At 37.1% G+C, this 20245-nt stretch overlaps 1 protein-coding gene across 3 annotated transcripts in view; it reads right to left on the bottom strand.

The window, feature by feature from the left end:
• The window catches only part of ADGRL4 (adhesion G protein-coupled receptor L4), a 141185-nt gene that overhangs the window by 56984 nt on the left and 63956 nt on the right, over positions 1–20245 (bottom strand). For 2 of the 3 annotated variants that reach the window (XM_061121552.1, XM_061121554.1), the window contains 2 exons: positions 7872–8024; positions 669–779 (listed from right to left, as the gene is read on the bottom strand). In XM_061121552.1, coding sequence (XP_060977535.1) covers positions 669–779; positions 7872–8024 — 264 coding nt within the window. The remainder of the gene's footprint in view (positions 1–668; positions 780–7871; positions 8025–20245) is intronic. The other variant, XM_061121553.1, reaches the window with a different exon arrangement.

Genomic DNA, 20245 nt, shown 5'->3' with positions numbered 1-20245 from the left:
TTTGCTTTTTCATTAATACAATTATGCTTGTTTTTCATGTCTACAATGAGCCAAACCAGCAGTATTTTATCATAATCTTCTTTCAAAACATGATTATATGATTGCTTTAATTTTCATAATTTTCATCAATACCTGAATTTTCTAATGTTGTGTAACTCACAGACTGCAAAAAAATAAAAAAGATAAAATGTTCAATTACTGGAAGTAATTTGCAAAGATAAAATTGAATTTTAATATTATTCAAAGCCAGAAAAAAAATCAGAGTACCTAAGACAACAGGACGTAAAAAAATGACAAGAAGTAAACACTGCTCTTATGAACACAGAAAACGTGAAGTCCTTGGGTTCTACTCATTTGGTTTGGAAAGTCATACTACTGAATGCCTGTTTTCCCACTAGTAAACAATGTGTCTTGGGAACTGGGCACCAGAAGTTCTATTTTACTGTGATTCCAAGGAGAAGAAAGATAGGAATGATACTCAATCTCACTCAAAGTCTTCTCCAATAAGATTACTTCACCTGTTTAAAAAAAGTATTTCAAAAGAATAAAGAATTTTGCTTGGGTAATTTCTTGTCCTGTACTGGAGGTTTTCCTTATATATTTATAGATGTTCTTAATGACTATAATCGGGCTTCCCAGGTGGCATTAGTGGTAAAGAACTCACCTACCAATGCAGGAGATGCAATCCCTGGGTTGGGAAGATCCCCTGGAGGTGGGCATAGCAACCCACTCCAGTATTCTTGACTGGAGAATCCACATGGACAGAGAAGCCTGGTGGGCTAAGAGTTGGACACAACTGAAGTGACTTAGCATGCATGCAATCACTGTAATTACCAGATATGTCAAATTCAAGCATCAGCTAAACTTTCAAATCATAAGCAATCCACTACAAGGTAAAATACTAAGGTAAAAAGAAAATAATTATGCTTCCCTGTTCAAATTCCCTGAGGATTATCATAGTTAACAATGAAATTAACACAGGACTGGGAGAAAAAAAAGGAACAGCTACTCTGCTTCTGAGAAAACCTTAATCTTTGAGGACAACAAAATTGGTGAGAATAACAATTTTCCAGAGAAAGACTTTTTTCACTGAATGATCCATCAGATAAAACAGGTGGGAACTGGAGGACTCAATACGGGATGGTATGCATGGTAAGTTGCTTCAACTGTGTCTGACTCTGCGACCCTATGAACTATAGCACACAGGATATTGGATATTGGGTTTTAATTTATTTTGTTTAATGAGATCTTAAAAGAGCTAAAAGGCGAGTTAGCAAAGATGTAGGGCTCTTCCACAGTATCTCAATAATAACAATACTAGGAGGAAGTCTTAAATTACAAATGTATTCAGTTCAGTCGCTCAGTTGTGTCCAACTCTTTGCAACCCCATGGACTGCAACATGCAGGCTTCCCTGTCCATCACCAGCTCCCGGAGTTTACTGAAACTCATGTCCATTGAGTTGGTGATGCCATTCAACCTCTCATCGTCTCTTGTCTCCTGCCTTCAATCTTTCCCAGCATCAGGGTCTTTTCCAATGAGTCAGTTCTTCTCATCAGGTGGCCAAAACATTGGACTTTCAGTTTCAGCATCAGTCCTTCCAATGAATATTCAGGACTGATTTCCTTAAGGATGGACTGGTTGGATCTCCTTGCAGTTCAAGGGACTCTGAAGAGTCTTCTCCAACACCACAGTTCAAAAAAATCAATTGTTTGGTGCTCGGTTCAGTTCAGTTCAGTCACTCAGTCATGTCCGACTCTTTGCAACCCCATGAACCACAGCACGCCAGGCCTCCCTGTCCATCACCAACTTCTGGAGTCCATCCAAACCCATGTCCATTGAGTCGGTAATGCCATCCAACCATCTCATCCTTTGTCATCCCCTTCTCCTCCTGCCCGCAGTCTTTCCCAGAATCAGGGTCTTTTCAAATCAGTCAGCTCTTTGCATCAGGTGACCGAAGTATTGGGGTTTCAGCTTCAACACCAGTCCTTCCAATGAACACCCAGGACTGATCTCCTTTAGGATGGACTGGTTGGATCTCCTTGCAGTCCAAGGGACTCTCAAGAGTCTTCTCCAACAACACAGTTCAAAAGCATCAATTCTTAGGCATTCAGCTTATAGTCCAAATCTCACATCCATACATAACCACTGGAAAGATCATAGCCTTGAATAGATGGACATTTGTTGACAAAGTAATGTCTCTGCTTTATAATATGCTATCTAGGTTGGTCATAACTTTCCTTCCTAGGAGTAAGCGTCTTTTAGTTTAATGGATGCAATCACCATCTGCAGTGATTTTGGAGCCCAAAAAATAAACTTAGCCACTGTTTCCACTGTTTCGCCATCTATTTGCCATGAAGTCATGGGACCGGATGCCATGATCATAGTTTTCTGAACGTTGAGCTTTAAGCCAACTTTTTCACTCTCCTATTTCACTTTCATCAAGAGGCTCTTTAGTTCTTCTTCATTTTCTGCCATAAAGGTGGTGTCAGCGGCGCATCTGAAGTTACTGATATTTCTCCCGGCAATCTTGATCCCAGCTTGTGCTTCCTCCAGCCCAGTGTTTCTCATGATGTACTCTGCATATAAGTTAAATAAGCAGGGTGACAATATACAGCCTTGACGTACTCCTTTTCCTATTTGGAACCAGTCTGTTGCTCCATGTCCAGTTTTAACTGCTTCCTGACCTGCATACAGGTTGCTTAAGAGGCAGGTCAGGTGGTCTGGTATTCCCATCTCTCAAATTTTCCACAGTTTATTGTGATTCACACAGTCAATGGCATTGGCATAGTCAATAAAGCAGAAAGAGATGTTTTTCTGGAACTCTCTTGCTTTTTCGATGATCCAGTGGATGTTGGCAATTTGATCTCTGGTTCCTTGCCTTTTCTAAAACCAGCTTGAACATCTGGAAGTTCTCGGTCCATGTATTGCTGAAGCCTGGCTAGGAGATTTTTAAGCATTACTTTACTTAAATGCAATTGTTAGATAAGTGCAGTGTGTGGTAGTTTGAGCATTCTTTGGCATTGCCTTTCCTTGGGATGGGAATGAAAACTGACCTTTTCCAGTCCTGTGGCCACTGCAGAGTTTTTCAAATTTGCTGGCATATTGAGTGCAGCACTTTCACAGCATCATCTCTCAGGATTTGAAATAGCTCAACTGGAATTCCATCATTCCATCATTCCATTTTGTTTGTAGTGACGGTTCCTCAGGTCCACTTGACTTCACATTCCAGAATATCTTGCTCTAGGTGAGTGATCACACCATTGTGATTATCTGGGTCATGAAGATCTTTTTTGTACAGTTCCGTGTATTCTTGCCACCTCTTCTTAATATCTTCTGCTTCTGTTAGGTCCCTACCATTTCTGTCCTTTACTGAGCCCATCTTTGCCTGAAATGTTCCCTTGGTATCTCTAATTTTCTTGAAGAGATCTCTACTCTTTCCCATTCTGTTGTTTTCCTCTATTTCTTGGCATTGGTCGCTGAGGAAGGCTTTCTTATCTCTCCTTCCTATTCCTTGGAACTCTGCATTCAAATGGGTATATCTTTCCTTTTCTCCTTTGCTTTTGGCTTCTCTTCTTTTCACAACTATTTGTCAGGCCTCCTCAGATAGCCATTTTGCTTTTCCATTTTATTTTTCTTGGGAATGGTTTTGCCCCCTGTCTCCTGTACAATGTCACTAACCTCCATCCATAGTTCATCAGGCTCTCTGTCTATCAGATATAGTCCCTTAAATCTATTTCTAACTTCCACTGTATAGTCATAAGCAATTTGATTTAGGTCATACCTGAATGGTCTAGTGGTTTTCCCTACTTTCTTCAGTTTAAGTCTGAATTTGGCAATAAGGAGTTCATGGTCTGAGCCACAGTCAGCTCCCAGTCTTGTTTTTGCTGACTGTATAGAGCTTCTCCATCATAATCAATCTGATTTCGGGGTTGACCATCTGTTGATGTCCATGTGTAGAGTCTTCCCTTGTGTTGTGGGAAGAGGGTGTTTGCTATGACCAGTGTGTTCTCTTGGCAAAACTCTATTAGCCTTTGCCCTGCTTCATTCTGTAGTCCAAGGCCAAATTTGCCTGTTACTCCAGGTGTTTCTTGACTTCCTACCTTTGCATTCCATTCCCTATAAAGAAAAGGACATATTTTTTGGGTGTTAGTTCTAGAAGGTCTTGTAGGTCTTCATAGAACGTTCAACTTCAGTTTCTTCAGAGTTACTGGTCAGGGCATAGACTTGGATTACCGTGATACTGAATGGTTTGCATTGGAAACGAACATAGATCATTCTGTCGTTTTTAAGATTGCATCCAAGTACTGTGTTTAGGACCCTTTTGTTGACTATGATGCCTATTCCATTTCTTCTAAGGGATTCCTGCCCACAATAGTAGATATAATGGTCATCTGAATTAAATTCACCCATTCCAGTCCATCTCAGTTCACTGATACCTAGAATGTCGATGTTTACTCTTGCCATCTCCAGTTTGACCACTTCCAATTTGCCTTGATTCATGGACCTAACATTCCAGGTTCCTATGCAATATTGCTCTTTATAGCATCAAACCTTGCCTCTATCACCAGTCCCATCCACAACTGGGTGTTGTTTTTGTTTTGGCTGCATCCCTTCATTCTTTCTGGAGTTATGTCTCCACTGATTACCAGTAGCATATTGGGCACTTACCAACCTGGGGAGTTCATCTTTCAGTGTCCTATCTTTTTGCCTTTTCATACTGTTCATGGGGTTCTCAAAGCAAGAATACTGAAGTGGTGTGCTATTCCCTTCTCCAGTGGACCACATTCTGTCAGAACTCTCCACCATGACCCATCTGTCTTGGGTGGGCCCACATGGCATGGCTTAGTTTCATTGAGTTAGACAAGGCTGTCTAACTCTAACTCAACTTCGGCGCTCAGTTTTCTTTATATTCCAACTCTCACATCCATACATGACTACTGGAAAAACCATAGCTTTGACTAGATGGACCTTGTTGGCAAAGTAATGTCTCTGCTTTTTAAAATGCTTTCTAAGTTGGTCATAACTTTTCTTCCAAGAAGCAAGTGTCCTTTAATTTCATGGCTGTTGTCACCATCTGCAGTGATTTTGGACACCCCTAAATAAAGTCTCTCACTATTTCCACTGCTTCCCCATCTATTTGCTATGAAGTGATGGGACTGGATGCCATGATCTTAGCTTTCTGAATGTTGAATTTAAAATTTTTCACTTTGCTCTTTCACTTTCATCAAGAGGCTCTTTAGTTCTTCTTCACTTTCTGCCATAAGTGTGATGTCATCTGTGTATCTGGGGTTATTGATATTTCTCCTGGCAATCTTGATTCCAGCTTGTGCTTCATCCAGCCTGGCAGCTCACATGATTTACTTTGTAAATAAGTTAAGTAAGCAGGGTGAAAGTATGCAGCCTTGACGTACTACTTTCCTGATTTGGAACCAGTCTGTTCTTCCATGTTCAGTTCTCACTGTTGCTTCTTGACCTGCATACAGATTTCTCAGGGCCTTAGGAAGCATCGCTACAAACAAAAGCTCATGGAGGTGATGGAATTCCAGTTCAGCTATTTCAAATCCCAAAAGAAGAAGCTGTGAAAGTGCTGCACTCAATATGCCAGCAAATTTGGAAAACTCAGCAGCAGCCACAGGACTGGAAAAATCAGTTTTCATTCCAATCCCAAAGAAAGGCAATGCAAAGAATGTTCAAACTACTGCAGAATTGCTAGCAAAGTAATGCTCAAAATTCACCAAGCCAGGCCTCAACAGTATGTGAACTGTGAACTTCCAGATGTTCAAGCTGGGTTTAGAAAAGGCAGAGGAACCAGAGATCAAATCGCCAACATCCACTGGATCATCAAAAAAGCAAGAGAGTTCCAGAAAAACATATACTTTTGCTTTACTGACTACGCCAAAACCTTTGACTGTGTGGATCACAATTGTACTACACTTGCATAAAATGTTGGCTTTCGGTCATCTTTGTGTGTGTTTTCTGTGTGCCTATGATTAATTTTACTCTAAATAAGAATTCTTTACAGTTAAGGGATTTAGACAGAGAACTATATATCCCTCTGTGGACTGAGGTGTATCAAAAGTAAACATGATCAGGTGAAAAGACAAAAGACAAATGATCAGGTGAAGAGACAAATCTCTTGCAGAGATAAGAGGGAATGGAAAGTACAGTTAAAATTGTATTAAATTTCAGTATTTAAGGTGTTACAATTTGATTTCTTCATTAACTGAAATTTTTCTAGTTATATAGCTACAAAGTTAGAACTTTACTAAAGATAAAGATATGTACACATTATATAACATTCTAAGACTAGATACATGAGTGTAGGTTTGAGAAGAACAAACAGCGAGGTACTATACATTTTCTGGGAAGGTTTTAATTTCTTGAATATATTGTAATGATACAATCCAATAAAAACTTTTTGCTGTGAAAAATCCAGATAAAATTATAATTCAACAGAAACAATTATTTTCTCATATTTTCCATCATGTATGGCCTTGTAAAGTTTGATTCACTATATTTGCATGATCCCGATCCATGTGTCAGACTTAAGTGGTCACCCATTTGAGATTCTTGTGGAAATATCAGTGGCATTCAAGTAGAAGATTGTGATTTTAACCTTTCCTTTAACCTAAATTTGTGACTCTGGAATAGCCCTTCACTTCCCTTGGCTATAATGGGAGAATATAATCTTCCTTATTTAGGTAAAAAAGAAAATACTGTGAACTCTAAGTACACAAGACAGGATAATTTCTTTGATACAGACATTTCAATGAGAAATTCTCTTTGAACATTATCTCCTGACTTATTGTGTGTGTTAATAACAACATTGCTGGACTTCTCCTTAGCTTACTGATGAGAACTTTACTGGGGGCTGATCTAAAGCTTTCGTGTGATTGGATGTCTCTCATTTAACTATGAAAGGTAGAAGCAGCACCTTACCCCTGCCCATGTTGCATTTTCAGTCCTGAGCTCATCTCATATCTAGCCCTGGCTATGTGATCAAACTCTCAGGGCTTCAGGTCATTCATTAATTTTATACATAATTATCAACTATAATCATACTAGCTACTGGTAAACTAGACAATTTTTAGAAACCACGATTAAGATGATTCACAATTTATTTTCAAAGTTAATGTCTTGGTTCCAGAGAATCTGTCTCTGAAAACTGTTCATCTTTTGAAATTTCTACAATTTTTTACAATTTTTTTCTCAGATTATAGTATCTGATGAATCAAATGTGTGACCAAAACACAATAGAAGAACATTAAAAAATCTAGAAATTCTCTCACAATATTTTACTTAGGAATAGAGCTACAGCTACTTTTATCCCTCTAGAAGACACTGCAGTGAACTTCTAAATAGGATGGACTTCAAAAAAACTGAATGCAGATCTTAAATGTGGCAAACTTTTGGTGGGCAGCAGAAGTGCTGCCTAGAGTGAACATTACTAGTGTTCACAAGCAATGCCTATATGAACACTTTCCAGGAAAATGTAGGGCCTCTCTCAGAGTGCATATTTATAAAAGCATCACTGTTTGGTGATACTAATGGTAATTTTCTGGAGTGAATATATTACTTTGAAGTGTAAGCATTTATTCTGTTATTTGCCACCTTGCTAGATCTCATAACATCACAATGTTTTTTTTTTTGGTAAACTGCTATCTTCCAAAAAAATATCTTTGTCTTATATTCTTGGATAAATATACCATAGTAACTGATACCATATCGGAGAATTAAAGGAATTAATGAAGATTCTGAAAGCATTAACAACTGGGGTACAATCAAAGGACAGAATTTGACTGGATATTATTTAATCTGTGGAGGTATAAACAATAAAGGCATAAATCTTAAGCCAGGTAGCTGAACTCACCTACGCAGACGGTCCCGTCGTTAGTAATGAACTTGTCCTGGTCGCTGCTGGATCTGAAGCCAGGCGCACACACACAGTAATAACTCCCCTGTGTGTTCGTGCAGTTAGCATTCTCACCACAGGGCTGGGTCAAATTGCCACACTCGTTATCATCTGTGGACATATCAGTTTAAAACATTATTTTTACAGAACTGAGATGAATTCCTAATATTTTCCATCAGTTTTTGGGAATTTTCCCCATTAAATAGTATAAGGTATGTGATATTATTTCTAACAAGAGTTGATAATAAGAATTCACATTACATACTTGATTCTTCTTGTTTAAATGTAAAACCTTTGCAGTCACAAAGCAAAGTAGAAACTCTTACTGCAAAAGCACTAAACACAGCTATTGAATTTTATTGGATTATTTTTCAAATGTTTACATATAATTTAAAGATCACAATGTTAATGAATATCTTATTGGTGAACTCACAATACTCAGTCAATAATCAGTCACAATAATACTCACAATAATCAGTCAAAAGCATAAGTTAAAAATGAAAAATCAGAGATTACACATTGATGTTATTTAATCATGTACCATTTATTTTTGTCACTTACTCTCCAGAAGAATTTTGTGTTATCAGGTTTGTATCCCTTCATTTGTTCATTAATATATGTGTTTGTTACCATATGCATTGTGTGATGTATGAAAAAGTATACAAAGAGAAAAAAATAATATCATGATCCATGATCCAAATAATATCATGGATCCATATGGATCCATGATCCATAGTCCTTACCCTTATACTCTTATAATTTATCAGAGAAGATACATAGGTTCATAAACCTTTTTTAAAAATTAGAAAGCAAAAAAAAAAAATTAGAAAGCAGATTCATATTACCTGTCCAATAAATGAAATAAAAAATAAATGGTTCTCAGAAGTAATTACGATTGATTGGAGGAGACATTAGATCTCCTAGTGTGCTGAATTGTGCGTCCCAAAAAGATATACTCAAGTCCTAATCTCCAGTGTCTGTGAGTGCGACCTTACTGGGAAATAGGGCTTTTGCAGATATAATCAGGTTAAGATGAGGGCATGCTAAATTAGGAGGGGCCCAAGAGTGGTGTCCTTATAATACATTATGATATAATATAATGATGTCCTTAGAAAATTCAGAAATGGAGCCACAGAAGACAAGGCTATGTGAAAACAGTGGCAGAGACTGAAGTAATACAGATGCAAGTCAAGGAGTCCCAAGGACAGCTAACTAGAAGCTAGAAAGACATAAGCAAAGATTCTTCTCTAGGCCCTACAGAGAGTGGGGACCTTCCTACCCCAGGATATCAGACTTCTTTCCAGAACTGTGAGAGAACAAACCTGTGTTGTTTCAAATCACGGAGTTTGTGCTAATTTCTTACTGCAGCCCTAGGGGACTAATAGACCCAAACTGGCTAATCTCCAAGATAGGTACATACTGATTAGACAGAGAGAAGCAAAGTAATTAAAAGGAAAAATCTGGGGCAAACATTCAAACATATGGGTGACTGAGATGTTTCTGAAGGCTGAGGGAAGCTTAATCAGTGGGCCCAGGGAGAAGTCATAGGGAAACAGTTGTATGAATTGAGTTTGGAAAATGTCTTGAATTTTTATTCTCCATTTTTATCAAACCAAGGTTAATGTGGGGGCTTCCCAGGTGACTCAGCTGGTAAAGAATCCGCCTGTAATGCAGGAGACTCCAGTTCAATTCCTGGGTTGGGAAGATCCCCTGGAGAAGGGATAGGCTACCCACGCCAATATTCTTGGGCTTCCCTGGTGGCTCAGATGGTAAAGAATCTGCCCACCTGGGTTTGATCCCTAGGGTAGGAAGATCCCCTGGAGGAGGACATGGCAACCCACTCCAGTATTCTTGCCTGGAAAATCCCCAAGGACAGAGAAGCCTGGCAAGCTACAGCCCACGGGGTTGCAAAGAGTCAGATTTGACTAAGCACAGCACAAGGTTAATTTATTTTTAAAGAATGATTTATATAACATTTAATTTGTACACAGGTTATTGAAAACATATATTGATAACTAAGAGTTGGAGATTTCCTAAATATTTTATAATTATTACTTCACTTGTTCTTTACATACATTCTAAGAAGCAGGTGCCATTATTATTCTCTTTAACTGATGAGGAAAATAAGTCATAGAGAAGAAATGTAACTTGTCAAGGTCACAGAGCTATTTAGTTAGAGCCTAGTAGTCTGGTCCAATGCCTGTTTTCTTTGCTGTTGCATCCTGCTGCCTCTGCAAGGATCATTTTACAAAGCAAATATATAAGGTAAGAGTGTATCTGATGGATTATGGGTCTATTTTGAGAGAGGAAAAGATATTGAGGTAGAGATTTCAAAAGAAAAACAGAAACTTTATTTGTATTCTGTCTCTCACTTAAATTTTATTTTCACTTATTTTCAAACATTACAGATATAAGTACAGAAGTTACCATATTACAGACAACTAAATGTGAAGTCCTCTTTTTTTTTCCCCCCAAAATTACTACTATGGTCAGGGCAGGTAAGATTTGGAAATCCTATTTTTTTTTTTTTTTAATATATTCAACCTATGAGGCTCTATTACATAATTTTATTTTATTATCTATATGCTTTATCACTTTGACTTAGTATATCAATTATAATACGCCAACTGCTACAAATATATCCAAACATGTAATGATTCAACACAATAAAAGATTATTTGCTGCTCTAGTCAGAGGCCAAGGTTAGTGTTCAGGTTGATGGTGCAGCTACTTCCATAATGGTTCAAGGACCCAGACTTGCTTCATCTAATGCTCCACCACCCCCATCGGGCCTCCACACTGTCTGTGTTCACCCTGGTGGGGAGCTGGGTTCAAATAGAGCATAAAAAAGTAATAAGCTACAGCTATAAATGGCACCCATCACTTTTATCCACATTCTATTTACCAGAATTCATTGAAATGTCCACAGCTAACCACGGGGAAGCTGATGGCTGTAGGCCAGTTGTGTGCCAGGAAGAAGAAAGAAGAGATTTTGAACAGCTAAAGTTCTCTGCCATACTTATTCTTTCACAAGAATGTGCTTGGGTGCTTCAGTCGCGTCCGACTCCCTGTGACCCTATGGACTGTAGCCCGGTGCTTCCCTAGAGACTCGGCGGTGAAGAATCTGCCTGCAATGCAGGAGCCACAGGAGATGTGGGTTCCATCCCTGGGTCAGGAAGATCCCCTGAAGGAGGGCTCATGTACATATACAACATGCCTATGAGGCAGGCATTATTGTTATTTTCAAATAAAAAAAAAACCTAAAGTATAAAAAGCTAGAACAACACGACCAATGGCACACAGATAAGTAGCAAACTGTGACTAAAGCCTTAGGTATTCTGACTGTCAAAGAGATCTCACCCTTCTTAAGTACTATGCTATAAAAAGAGTTCATAATAGATATTATTTTTCGAGTGTTTGTTGTGTGCTAGGCACTGTGATAGGAAGATTAGCATAAAATGGAAATACACTGTGACCACCTCAATAGGTTTTAAGAGATTACAAGGAGTCCATGAGCAGACAATGCTTACAGTGGTGCCTAGCATGTAGTATGCAATATACAAGTATACTATTTTCTATATATTGTTGTTATTAAGTTACTAGAAATCTGATCCAGTTATACCCCACTTAAAATTCTTAACAGCTACTTGGCCTTTAATACGTAACATAAGTCCTTCATAAGTGACAGAGACGTATCCCTTCTCATGAAGAAGTGAGCTTCCAAAGTCTGGAAATAAACGTTTAAGTTGCTTATTCTTAGATATGTATAATAATAAATATATTCTTAAAGAAACTATAACAAAGATCTCAAAAAGTCCAAATTCCATTAGTATATGGATAGAATATATCCATACTAAATACAAAGAAGAAAGATCAAAATTTGTTTCCTTATAACATTTTTACAAATTCCAATAATACTGTTCATGATAATCTATTGAAAAGCCACTGGAAAAAAAGAAAATAAAACCTATTTGTAATTTTATTACATGAAGACAACCACTCATTCTTTGAGGCACCTCCATTTTAAAGATAATTCAGATTATGCAGAATCTCCATTTCTTTTGTATATGGCCTTATATAGTACTTTATTTTAAAGTTTTAATATTAACTTTATTTTCCTAAAAAATATTCCATGTTCTTAAAAGTCATTCAAAACATCAATAAAATGATATTATTTCATTTTGACATAGGAAAAAAATACAATTTACTTATATCTCTGAAAATAGACTTTCAAATATTTGAGACCTGACCTTGACTGTTACCCATGAGCTTCCAAGCTCAACAAGTGTAACACCTTCGTCACTCTGAGAATAACCTTCAATTCAGGTCTATCTCACAGTGAACTGTAGGACCCTGTAGGACACTTCCTAGGCCTGAGGCAGGCCTGTCCCGACAACAAAAGGGGCAGGCAGCACCTAGACTGCTCTTTGCTCCGAGCACAGGCCTGAAATCACTACTTTCCTCACAGGACCATCTCATTTGCATATAACCAGTTAATAAGAATAACTCGTCAGTCTATAAGAAGCAAGATCATTCTCTTCAAAGCCTAGAGCAAAGCTAGGCCAGGCCTCACACTTACTATCTTCTTCACGTTAAGACTTCAGTCCTCTTTTCATTTCTCCATAGGCACCTCTCTGACATTTTGGGTTCAATTCCATTGTCTCCTTCAAAGTTCTAATTTTCAGTATGTGGTCTGATTTATTCTGCTGCTGCTAAATTGCTTCAGTCGTGTCCAACTCTGTGCGACCCCAAAGACGGCAGCCCACCAGGCTCCTCTGTCCCTGGGATTCTCCAAGCAAGAACACTGGAGTGGGGTGCCATTTCCTTCTCCAATGCATGAAAGTGAAAAGTGAAAGTGAAGTTGCTCAATCACCTCTTCACGGCCCCATGGACTATAGCCTACCAGGCTCCTCCGTCCACAGTATTTTCCAGGCAAGAGTACTGGAGGAGGTTGCCATTTCCTTCTCCCTGATTTACTCTAAGGTGAGTAAAAAACCAGAGTACCCAGAGAAGAGTTTTGAACTCCCCCTAGAGGTATCCCTGGTGGCTCAGACGATAAGGCATCTGCCTCCAATGCAGGAGACCTGGGTTCGATCCCTGGTTCGGGAAGATCCTTTGGCGAAAGAAATGGCAACCCACTCCAGTACTTTTGCCTGGAAAATCCCACGGACAGAGGAGCCTGGTAGGCTACAGTCCATGGGGTCACAAAGAGTTGGACACAACTGAGCGACTTCTCTTTCTTTCTTTAGAGGCCAACAACTTGGAGACGTGTAAAGGCAAAGATTTGAGTTCTCAGAAGCTTGGTTAGGCCAGAGAAGTGGGTGACTTAAAGTCTGACTCCACCAGGAGCCAGACAGTAGAACGAAGTATGGCTTGTGTTACAGGAAAGCACACAAATTTCCTAAAGGACTTAAATTTTCAAAAATTTGAAAATCATATTAAAATTTTTTTTTCAGATTTAGCATTTGGCTAGGCATTTGTCATCCCTAAATTAAAGCATATAAATGTTGAGGGAGTTAAGTAAATTTGCTGAAAATGTGATAATAAAGTAAGAGAAATAGGTGGGTCATCATATAAAATGTTGAAGAGTTAATACTTTATTAACATGTGTGTATTAATTATCAATTTATCTATTCTGTACACAGAGATATTGTATAACTTTAGATGACTATATGCACACATATACTCAGAAAGCAAACATATATGTCTATACATTCATTCAAAATAAATTAGATTAGTTTATTAAAATTACCTGAGAGCATGTCACAAATTGACACAGAAGCACCTAAATCAAGTTGAAGAAAACTACTTCATACACATTGGATTTGACTCAATCATTCAGTTACTCAAATATTTATGGAACTTCCCAGGTCCCAAATGTGAGTATGTCCACATTGGGAAATAAGTAAAAATTAATCAAAAAGTCAGGATCTGTGCCCTGCTGTCAGAGTTCACATTCTAAAGCAAGTTAACATAGGAGCATGTAATTGAGTTCTTATTAAAATAAAAGTTTCAATTTTTATCTCAAAATTTGACTCCTTTCACAGCATACTGGGAGAAGTTTATATTAACTTTAAAAGGAATTGTGCTCTCGGATCAGTTATTGGTAATATAGAAAATGATGAAGATTGCATCCCCTGTGGTCTATAGCTGCAAAAATGATATGCAAAAATACAGAGGAAAAGAATTCACTAGGTCTGAGTTATTGGTTAGAGTCCAAGAAAACGAGCCACTTTATACCACCTGATTGTTTCTGAAAACAAATTAATGTACTGATATATTATTTGATTTCAACTTATTTTCAAGTTTTGGGTAACACATTAACCAGCAGAATAAAAACAAAATAAAAAACAAAGATTCACACTGATTTTTGTGTTTCTCCCTACTATGTAGTCTTGAGCACTTGACCTCTTAGCTTTCTTATCAAGAATCTGGAAATAAAAACATTTTCTAATCTATCTCCCAATCTTCTGGGCTGGATATATGATATAGACAAATTCCCTAAATGGTCTGATTCCAATCTTGTTCCTTGAAATACCACTTATCTGAAAGTAACCTCTTCTCTTCCCCCAAGAGAGTGGAGATGGGCAAAAAATTATCTTTGTGAAGTAACATATAAATTTGAATTATTTAAATAGCTTTAAACTTTCCAGTGTCTAACTTAACAAAAATGAAGTTTCAAGGAGAAAATTTATTTGAATGAGTATAATATAGGAAAATATACGACTGTTTCTTTTGTGCTCTTATCTCCATTGTTTATATCAATATATCAGTTTAGTCACTCTCTGTGATGCTATATTTAATTTATTGTGGGATTATAAAATAAATATTTAGATTAGGATGTCACTTGAAAAATTCATTGTAACACCGTTAAAGAGAAGACACATTATTTAAAAATGATAAAAAAAAAATGTTAATAAGGAGAAATATTTGCCATTCTTTCAGCAGAAATTCTTACTGGCTTACGCTTAACACAGCAAGTTGAGCACTACAAGAACAAAGACACACATCTAACATATAACAACAGGCTCCATGGCTGCTAGAAAAGACAGACAAAACCTCAAATTATTAGCATGTGTTGTATATAACAAATAAAACAAGTTATTTAGCCATATACTGGTAACTCAGAGAAGCAATGGTTTCCTTAGCAAGTTTTCAGGATAAAAGGGGGAAGGTTATTCTCAGAAAAGGTTTAGAAAAGGAAGAGATGATTAAGCCAAGCAGTGAAGTATAAGAATTAACACAAAGAAAACGGGCCCCAACAATCCATTCAAAACAAGGAAAGAACTCACGCAAATGCCTGAAGCCTGCAGAAGAGAACAACTATTAAGCGCCCAGATGGCTCAGTGTTAAAAAATCTGTTTACCAATTCAAGAAAATCAAGAAACGTGGGTTCGATCCCTGGTTTGGGAAGATCCCCTGGAGAAGGAAATGGCAACCCACTCCAGTATTTTCGCTTGGGAAATCCCATGGACAGAGGAGCCTGGCAGGCTACAGTCCATGGGGTTTGCAAAAGGGTTGAATAGCAAATAACATATTGTGGAACATTGGGTATGATGGTAGAGACTGTAGGGCAAGATTCTATGCAGATATGTATGGTCTAAAGTGGGAAAATACTTGCTAAAATTTTTGGACTAAATTCAGTGGTTAAAGGATGAGCATCCTCAGATTTTACGTAGTAGAGAAATCTGATTTGATTTGATCTCAAAACAATTTTTGAAATATAAGAAAAATGAGGTAAGACCCAGGTAGATCTGCTAAAACACTGTAAGACATGAAAAACTGAAACTAAACACAGTCAAGGAAAATTAGTAAAGTGGGTTAGATCAGACACGTGTAAGTGTTAAAAGTCAGTCATCTGGGGAGGAAAAGGAAAGTGGGTAGGATTCAACTAGATTAGGCATACACTGAAAACTGTCATCTGGATGACTATCATCTGATCTTCATATTCTTTTTTCTACTTATGTGACTTCAAAATTTTTCACAGTAAAATAGTTTTAAAATATTAGTGTGGCTTGGAGACTAACTGGATATGAGTTAGTTGGACAGAGGAAGCAAGGATGATTCGCAGGTTCTGATTTGGAGGGATTTGCTGGGTATATTGATTTATGAGGACAGAGAGAAGCACAGGAGGAAAAGATTTGTGGCTAAGAGCGAGTTCATTTTTGACCAGGGAGAGATTGAGTTGCCATTAGGACATCTGGAGTATCCACAACTGGATACTCCACAGGGAAGCCATAACTTGTTTAATCACAAGCTGGAGCTCAAGACTCCTTACTTCTCTTCTAGAGGATGGGTCAGAGGCAGGAGCCTGGCAATTACTAGGCTCCAGTGCAGGGAGCAAGCTTGCTGCCTCCTTTGCACTCATCTCTAGATGGATCCTTTCTCCTGACTCCTCCTGCTTTGATCTCAGTAGTTTAAATGAACTCTGCCTTGGCATTAGCACACTCCCTTGTTTTCCCTTTTCCTTTCTTCCGTTTTGTTGTTGTTGTTACTGTGTTTTTGTATGCTTCTACGTACTTGAATTTGCTTCCTTAGGATGTGAAAGTAGGTAAAAAGGACCGAGGGAGCCGCTTAACCTGTGTGTGGTCTCAGAGTGACCGGAAAGTTCCTTGGGGTTCCACATGATTCAGTCCAGCCTATCAGAAAACTACATAGGGCTTTAACATAACGTGTAACCATCAACCAGAAGTTAGTTGAGTGCTAACTAAGCTTCCCAAAAACATATACCAGAAATATTTCCTCTCAGTATATTTTTGGGAAGCTTACTTAGCACTCAACTAATCTATGGTTGATGGCTAGTTACTTGTTCATTGTGGGCTTATATTAAAAACTAGATCAGCATGATTTGTACCTCATAATCTGAAAGAAGAGAGAAAATATTTTTCAAGTATTCTGCTAGATGGCTCATTTTAGTTTATTTAATCATTATAATAACACAATGATTGATATGATCCTCATTCTACTTACTAGAAAATTAAAGCTGAGATGGGTTAAATCATGCTAGCTTAGAGAATCTGTTGTACATGGTTTTTATATTAATATTTAAGATTGCCCGACTCTAAAAACCAAGCTATATCTTTGTATTGTAGGGTGAGGTGTATTTTGTAAAGTGTGCTTCTAAATAAGTCATAAATAGTGGGTATCTAATTCTCCAAATTCAAGAGTGATAACTGTAGGAATGACACATTTTGGGCAACAACCATATAATTATATTACTTTCTGTATAATAAAGTAGAATTTTACTGGTTTTATAAGTCACTGGCATTCCAGAATCTGAACAAGATTTTAGTTTATATTCAATTTTTCAATCAACTGAACGTGGGAGGGGGGATAATTTAGAAAGAGAAAATATTCCCCTTTCTTTTTCTAGCATTTGAAATATTATTGGCTGGACTCAAATTGATTATAACAACTTGAAAGCCAGAGAACTTTTAACAGCAGCATCCCTCTTACACACACTTTCCCTCTGGACATGATTGCCGGTATTGCTCTGTAAATTTGAAGACTAAAATGACTATAACCATTATGTGATTTCTTGTGAATCAGGCCCTCTAAGTCAAAGGTGGAGCAATGCAGAAGCTTTTTTTCCTCCTATTTCTCCCCAAGGCAGCCTTCTGGGCTCATTTGTTTTCAGTAACATTGGTAATTCTCTTCTCATATCTAGCACTCTCTAATGAACTTAGAAAAATCTTCCTTACGAGTCCCCTCAATTATAGACTTCCTACAGTTTATATTTTTCTGGGGAATATGAAGGTAAACATATAGTTATGAGGTAAGGGGGAGGAAAAGGTCAGCGGAAGGGAAAGAAAAAAAGCAGAGCTGCAATGAAACTAGAATGGGTTCAGTCAGTCAAGAAAAGTAATGGAGCTATTGTTTTCACACTGGAACTGTCATTACCAACCGTTCTACAAGACAAGGAAAGGTATCAAAGGAGAGATATGGAATTATACCTTTTTTCCCCTCTGGGAACCTCTTCTGTACCTGAATCTTTAAGTGCATCCCAGACTATGAGTATGATATACACATAAACCACCCCTCCACATAAACATATTGACATTTGCAGAATAATTAAGAAGACAGAGAAAAAAAATAAATTCAATACTGAAGATATACTTCCTACATTACCACTGTTGACTATAAAACACATAGTATATATAAAATGTACATTTCCCATAGCCATAAAATTAGTTAAATATGATTTAGTAAAAGAAAAGTCAGATACACCAAATGCAAAATATTAGAATTTATCATGGTAAAGACAGTAAATTACACAAAAATAAAGTGTTCATGATAAGTATTTAGTATTTGAAAAAAATATTTAGTAGAAATGTGTTTGTTAAATTGTTTGAAGCAAGAAGCATCATTTGAAAATTTTCTGAAAGGAAAAGTGTGCCTTTGACTATGGATCAGATTTTGCAAAGGTTATATAAACCAGAAAAGAAAGATATGTAGGAGGGTCTCTGTTGCTCTTTTTGCATTTACTTATTTTCTGAGGGAAATGTAGAACTCAAGAAAATATTCTAATTTTATACTACTGTCATCTTTTCTGTCCCCTCTTTCTCAGAATTATTAAAACACACATTTTAGAACAAACAAGTAAAACCGAGTATGAGAAGAATAGGCAAATAGGAGAAAAATAAACCATTTTATTTCTCTAGACACTGGAAACCACTTCTCTTGTTCATTTGATACAAATGGTGGGATGAAAATCCTCATACATGTATTTCAAATTATAAATCAATTATTCTGAAGTTTTTTCATTTCACTGTATCTACCAATTCTAATAGTAAAAATGAATAATACTCACATATAGTCCTTCTGGTGCTGTTGTGATGGTTATGAAACACTTTTAAAGAAAATAGCTTTATTGATTTTTGTTTCTAATCATTAAATAATATATATTCAAGGGGAAAATCAAATCCATGATAGAAAAATCTTACAAACTTGAAACTAAAACTGAGTTCCCCTGCAGAGTTTGTAATAAATCTCTCTATCCCCCTTCTCTATAACACTGTCTTGTACTGTCCCTGTTCTCATTAGGATTGACATGTATAAAAGAAAAGAGGGAATGTGAACCAAGAAGGACTGTGCAGGGGGCCTTTTTAGGTGCAGTAGCCCTCGGTATCCTTGTTTCTTTTTGTAGAGAAAAGGTTTTAGTCTCCTAACTCTTCCCCATGTTCTAAGGAGCAGATTCAAGCACTTAATGATACAACAATAAGTCATAGGACTTAGTTCTTTCAGAATGGACATAGATAATACTCTGAATCCTATCTTTGAGTGGTTCTGCAGAAACTAAGACCTTCCACCCATCAGAGGATGGTGACTGCCTGCTGACCACAGAACATAGACCCAGACTGGTTCTGACCAAAGGGCTGGTGATTAAGATTTCTGAAACATCACCCTGCTACTCACTATCAACCAACCAGAAGAAGGTTAATGAGGTGAGCATGCATCCCTGTTGTCCTTGTTGGTGTCCTTCAATAAATGCTGTACTTTCCTTCACCATAAGTCAGTAGACTGGCTTTGCTGCACTTTAGATAAGCAGATCTAAGTCTGGCTCAGTAACAAGCTCTCAGTTGTTAAAGAATTTACCAGTTTACAAAGAAAAACAACTAGAATAGTATCAGAATCTTGCTAACATAATTGAGAGACTGTCAAGTACTATGTGTAAGTCACTGAGATAAAATGACTGCGAGACCAGTTCTGAAATTCTCTAACCAGACAAATAAATCTGAAAACATTGTAAAAACAAGGATTCAAAGAGTAGGTCACCCACACATTCTGTGAAGACAGCATTCAAGATACCTCCTGAATCAAATAATAATGAATTTAGAAGACAGATCTCAACAAGAGAAAATGAGATGGAAGTGTAACAATGTCATAGACAATAAATTCTGCAATATGTAAATTCAAATAAATGATTATTGTGATTATGAAAGTATAATATAAAAGATAACAAGAATTCTTAAAAAAATTTACTGAAAGAAAACCTAATAAATAGTCTGGATATAGTGGGTTCATAGAGTACATATTACTTTGGTTAGATTGAGGACAGAGTACAATAGCAACTAAAACACCCTATAAAAAGGAAGTTTTGTTACCTGATTTTGGTAAAGTGCAAAAATGTGAGTTTGATTGTGAGTAAGAACAGGAAATGGACTAAAAATTTACAATTGAATTTTCAAAAAAGAAAAAGTAAATTGATTAAATAAAAATTAAAAGAATAAATGAAACTATTAGTAAAAATAGCTAATCGAAATAATTTTGATGACATAAAAATATCAATCAAAAATATCAACTGCTATGCTAAGTGGAAAAGACTAATATTT

Source organism: Dama dama, chromosome 20 (genome assembly GCF_033118175.1).
Source record: "Dama dama isolate Ldn47 chromosome 20, ASM3311817v1, whole genome shotgun sequence".
NCBI classification, from domain to species: domain Eukaryota; kingdom Metazoa; phylum Chordata; class Mammalia; order Artiodactyla; family Cervidae; genus Dama; species Dama dama.
The sequence above is the reverse complement of the archived record's forward strand: the minus strand, read 5'-3'. Positions and strand labels throughout refer to the sequence as shown.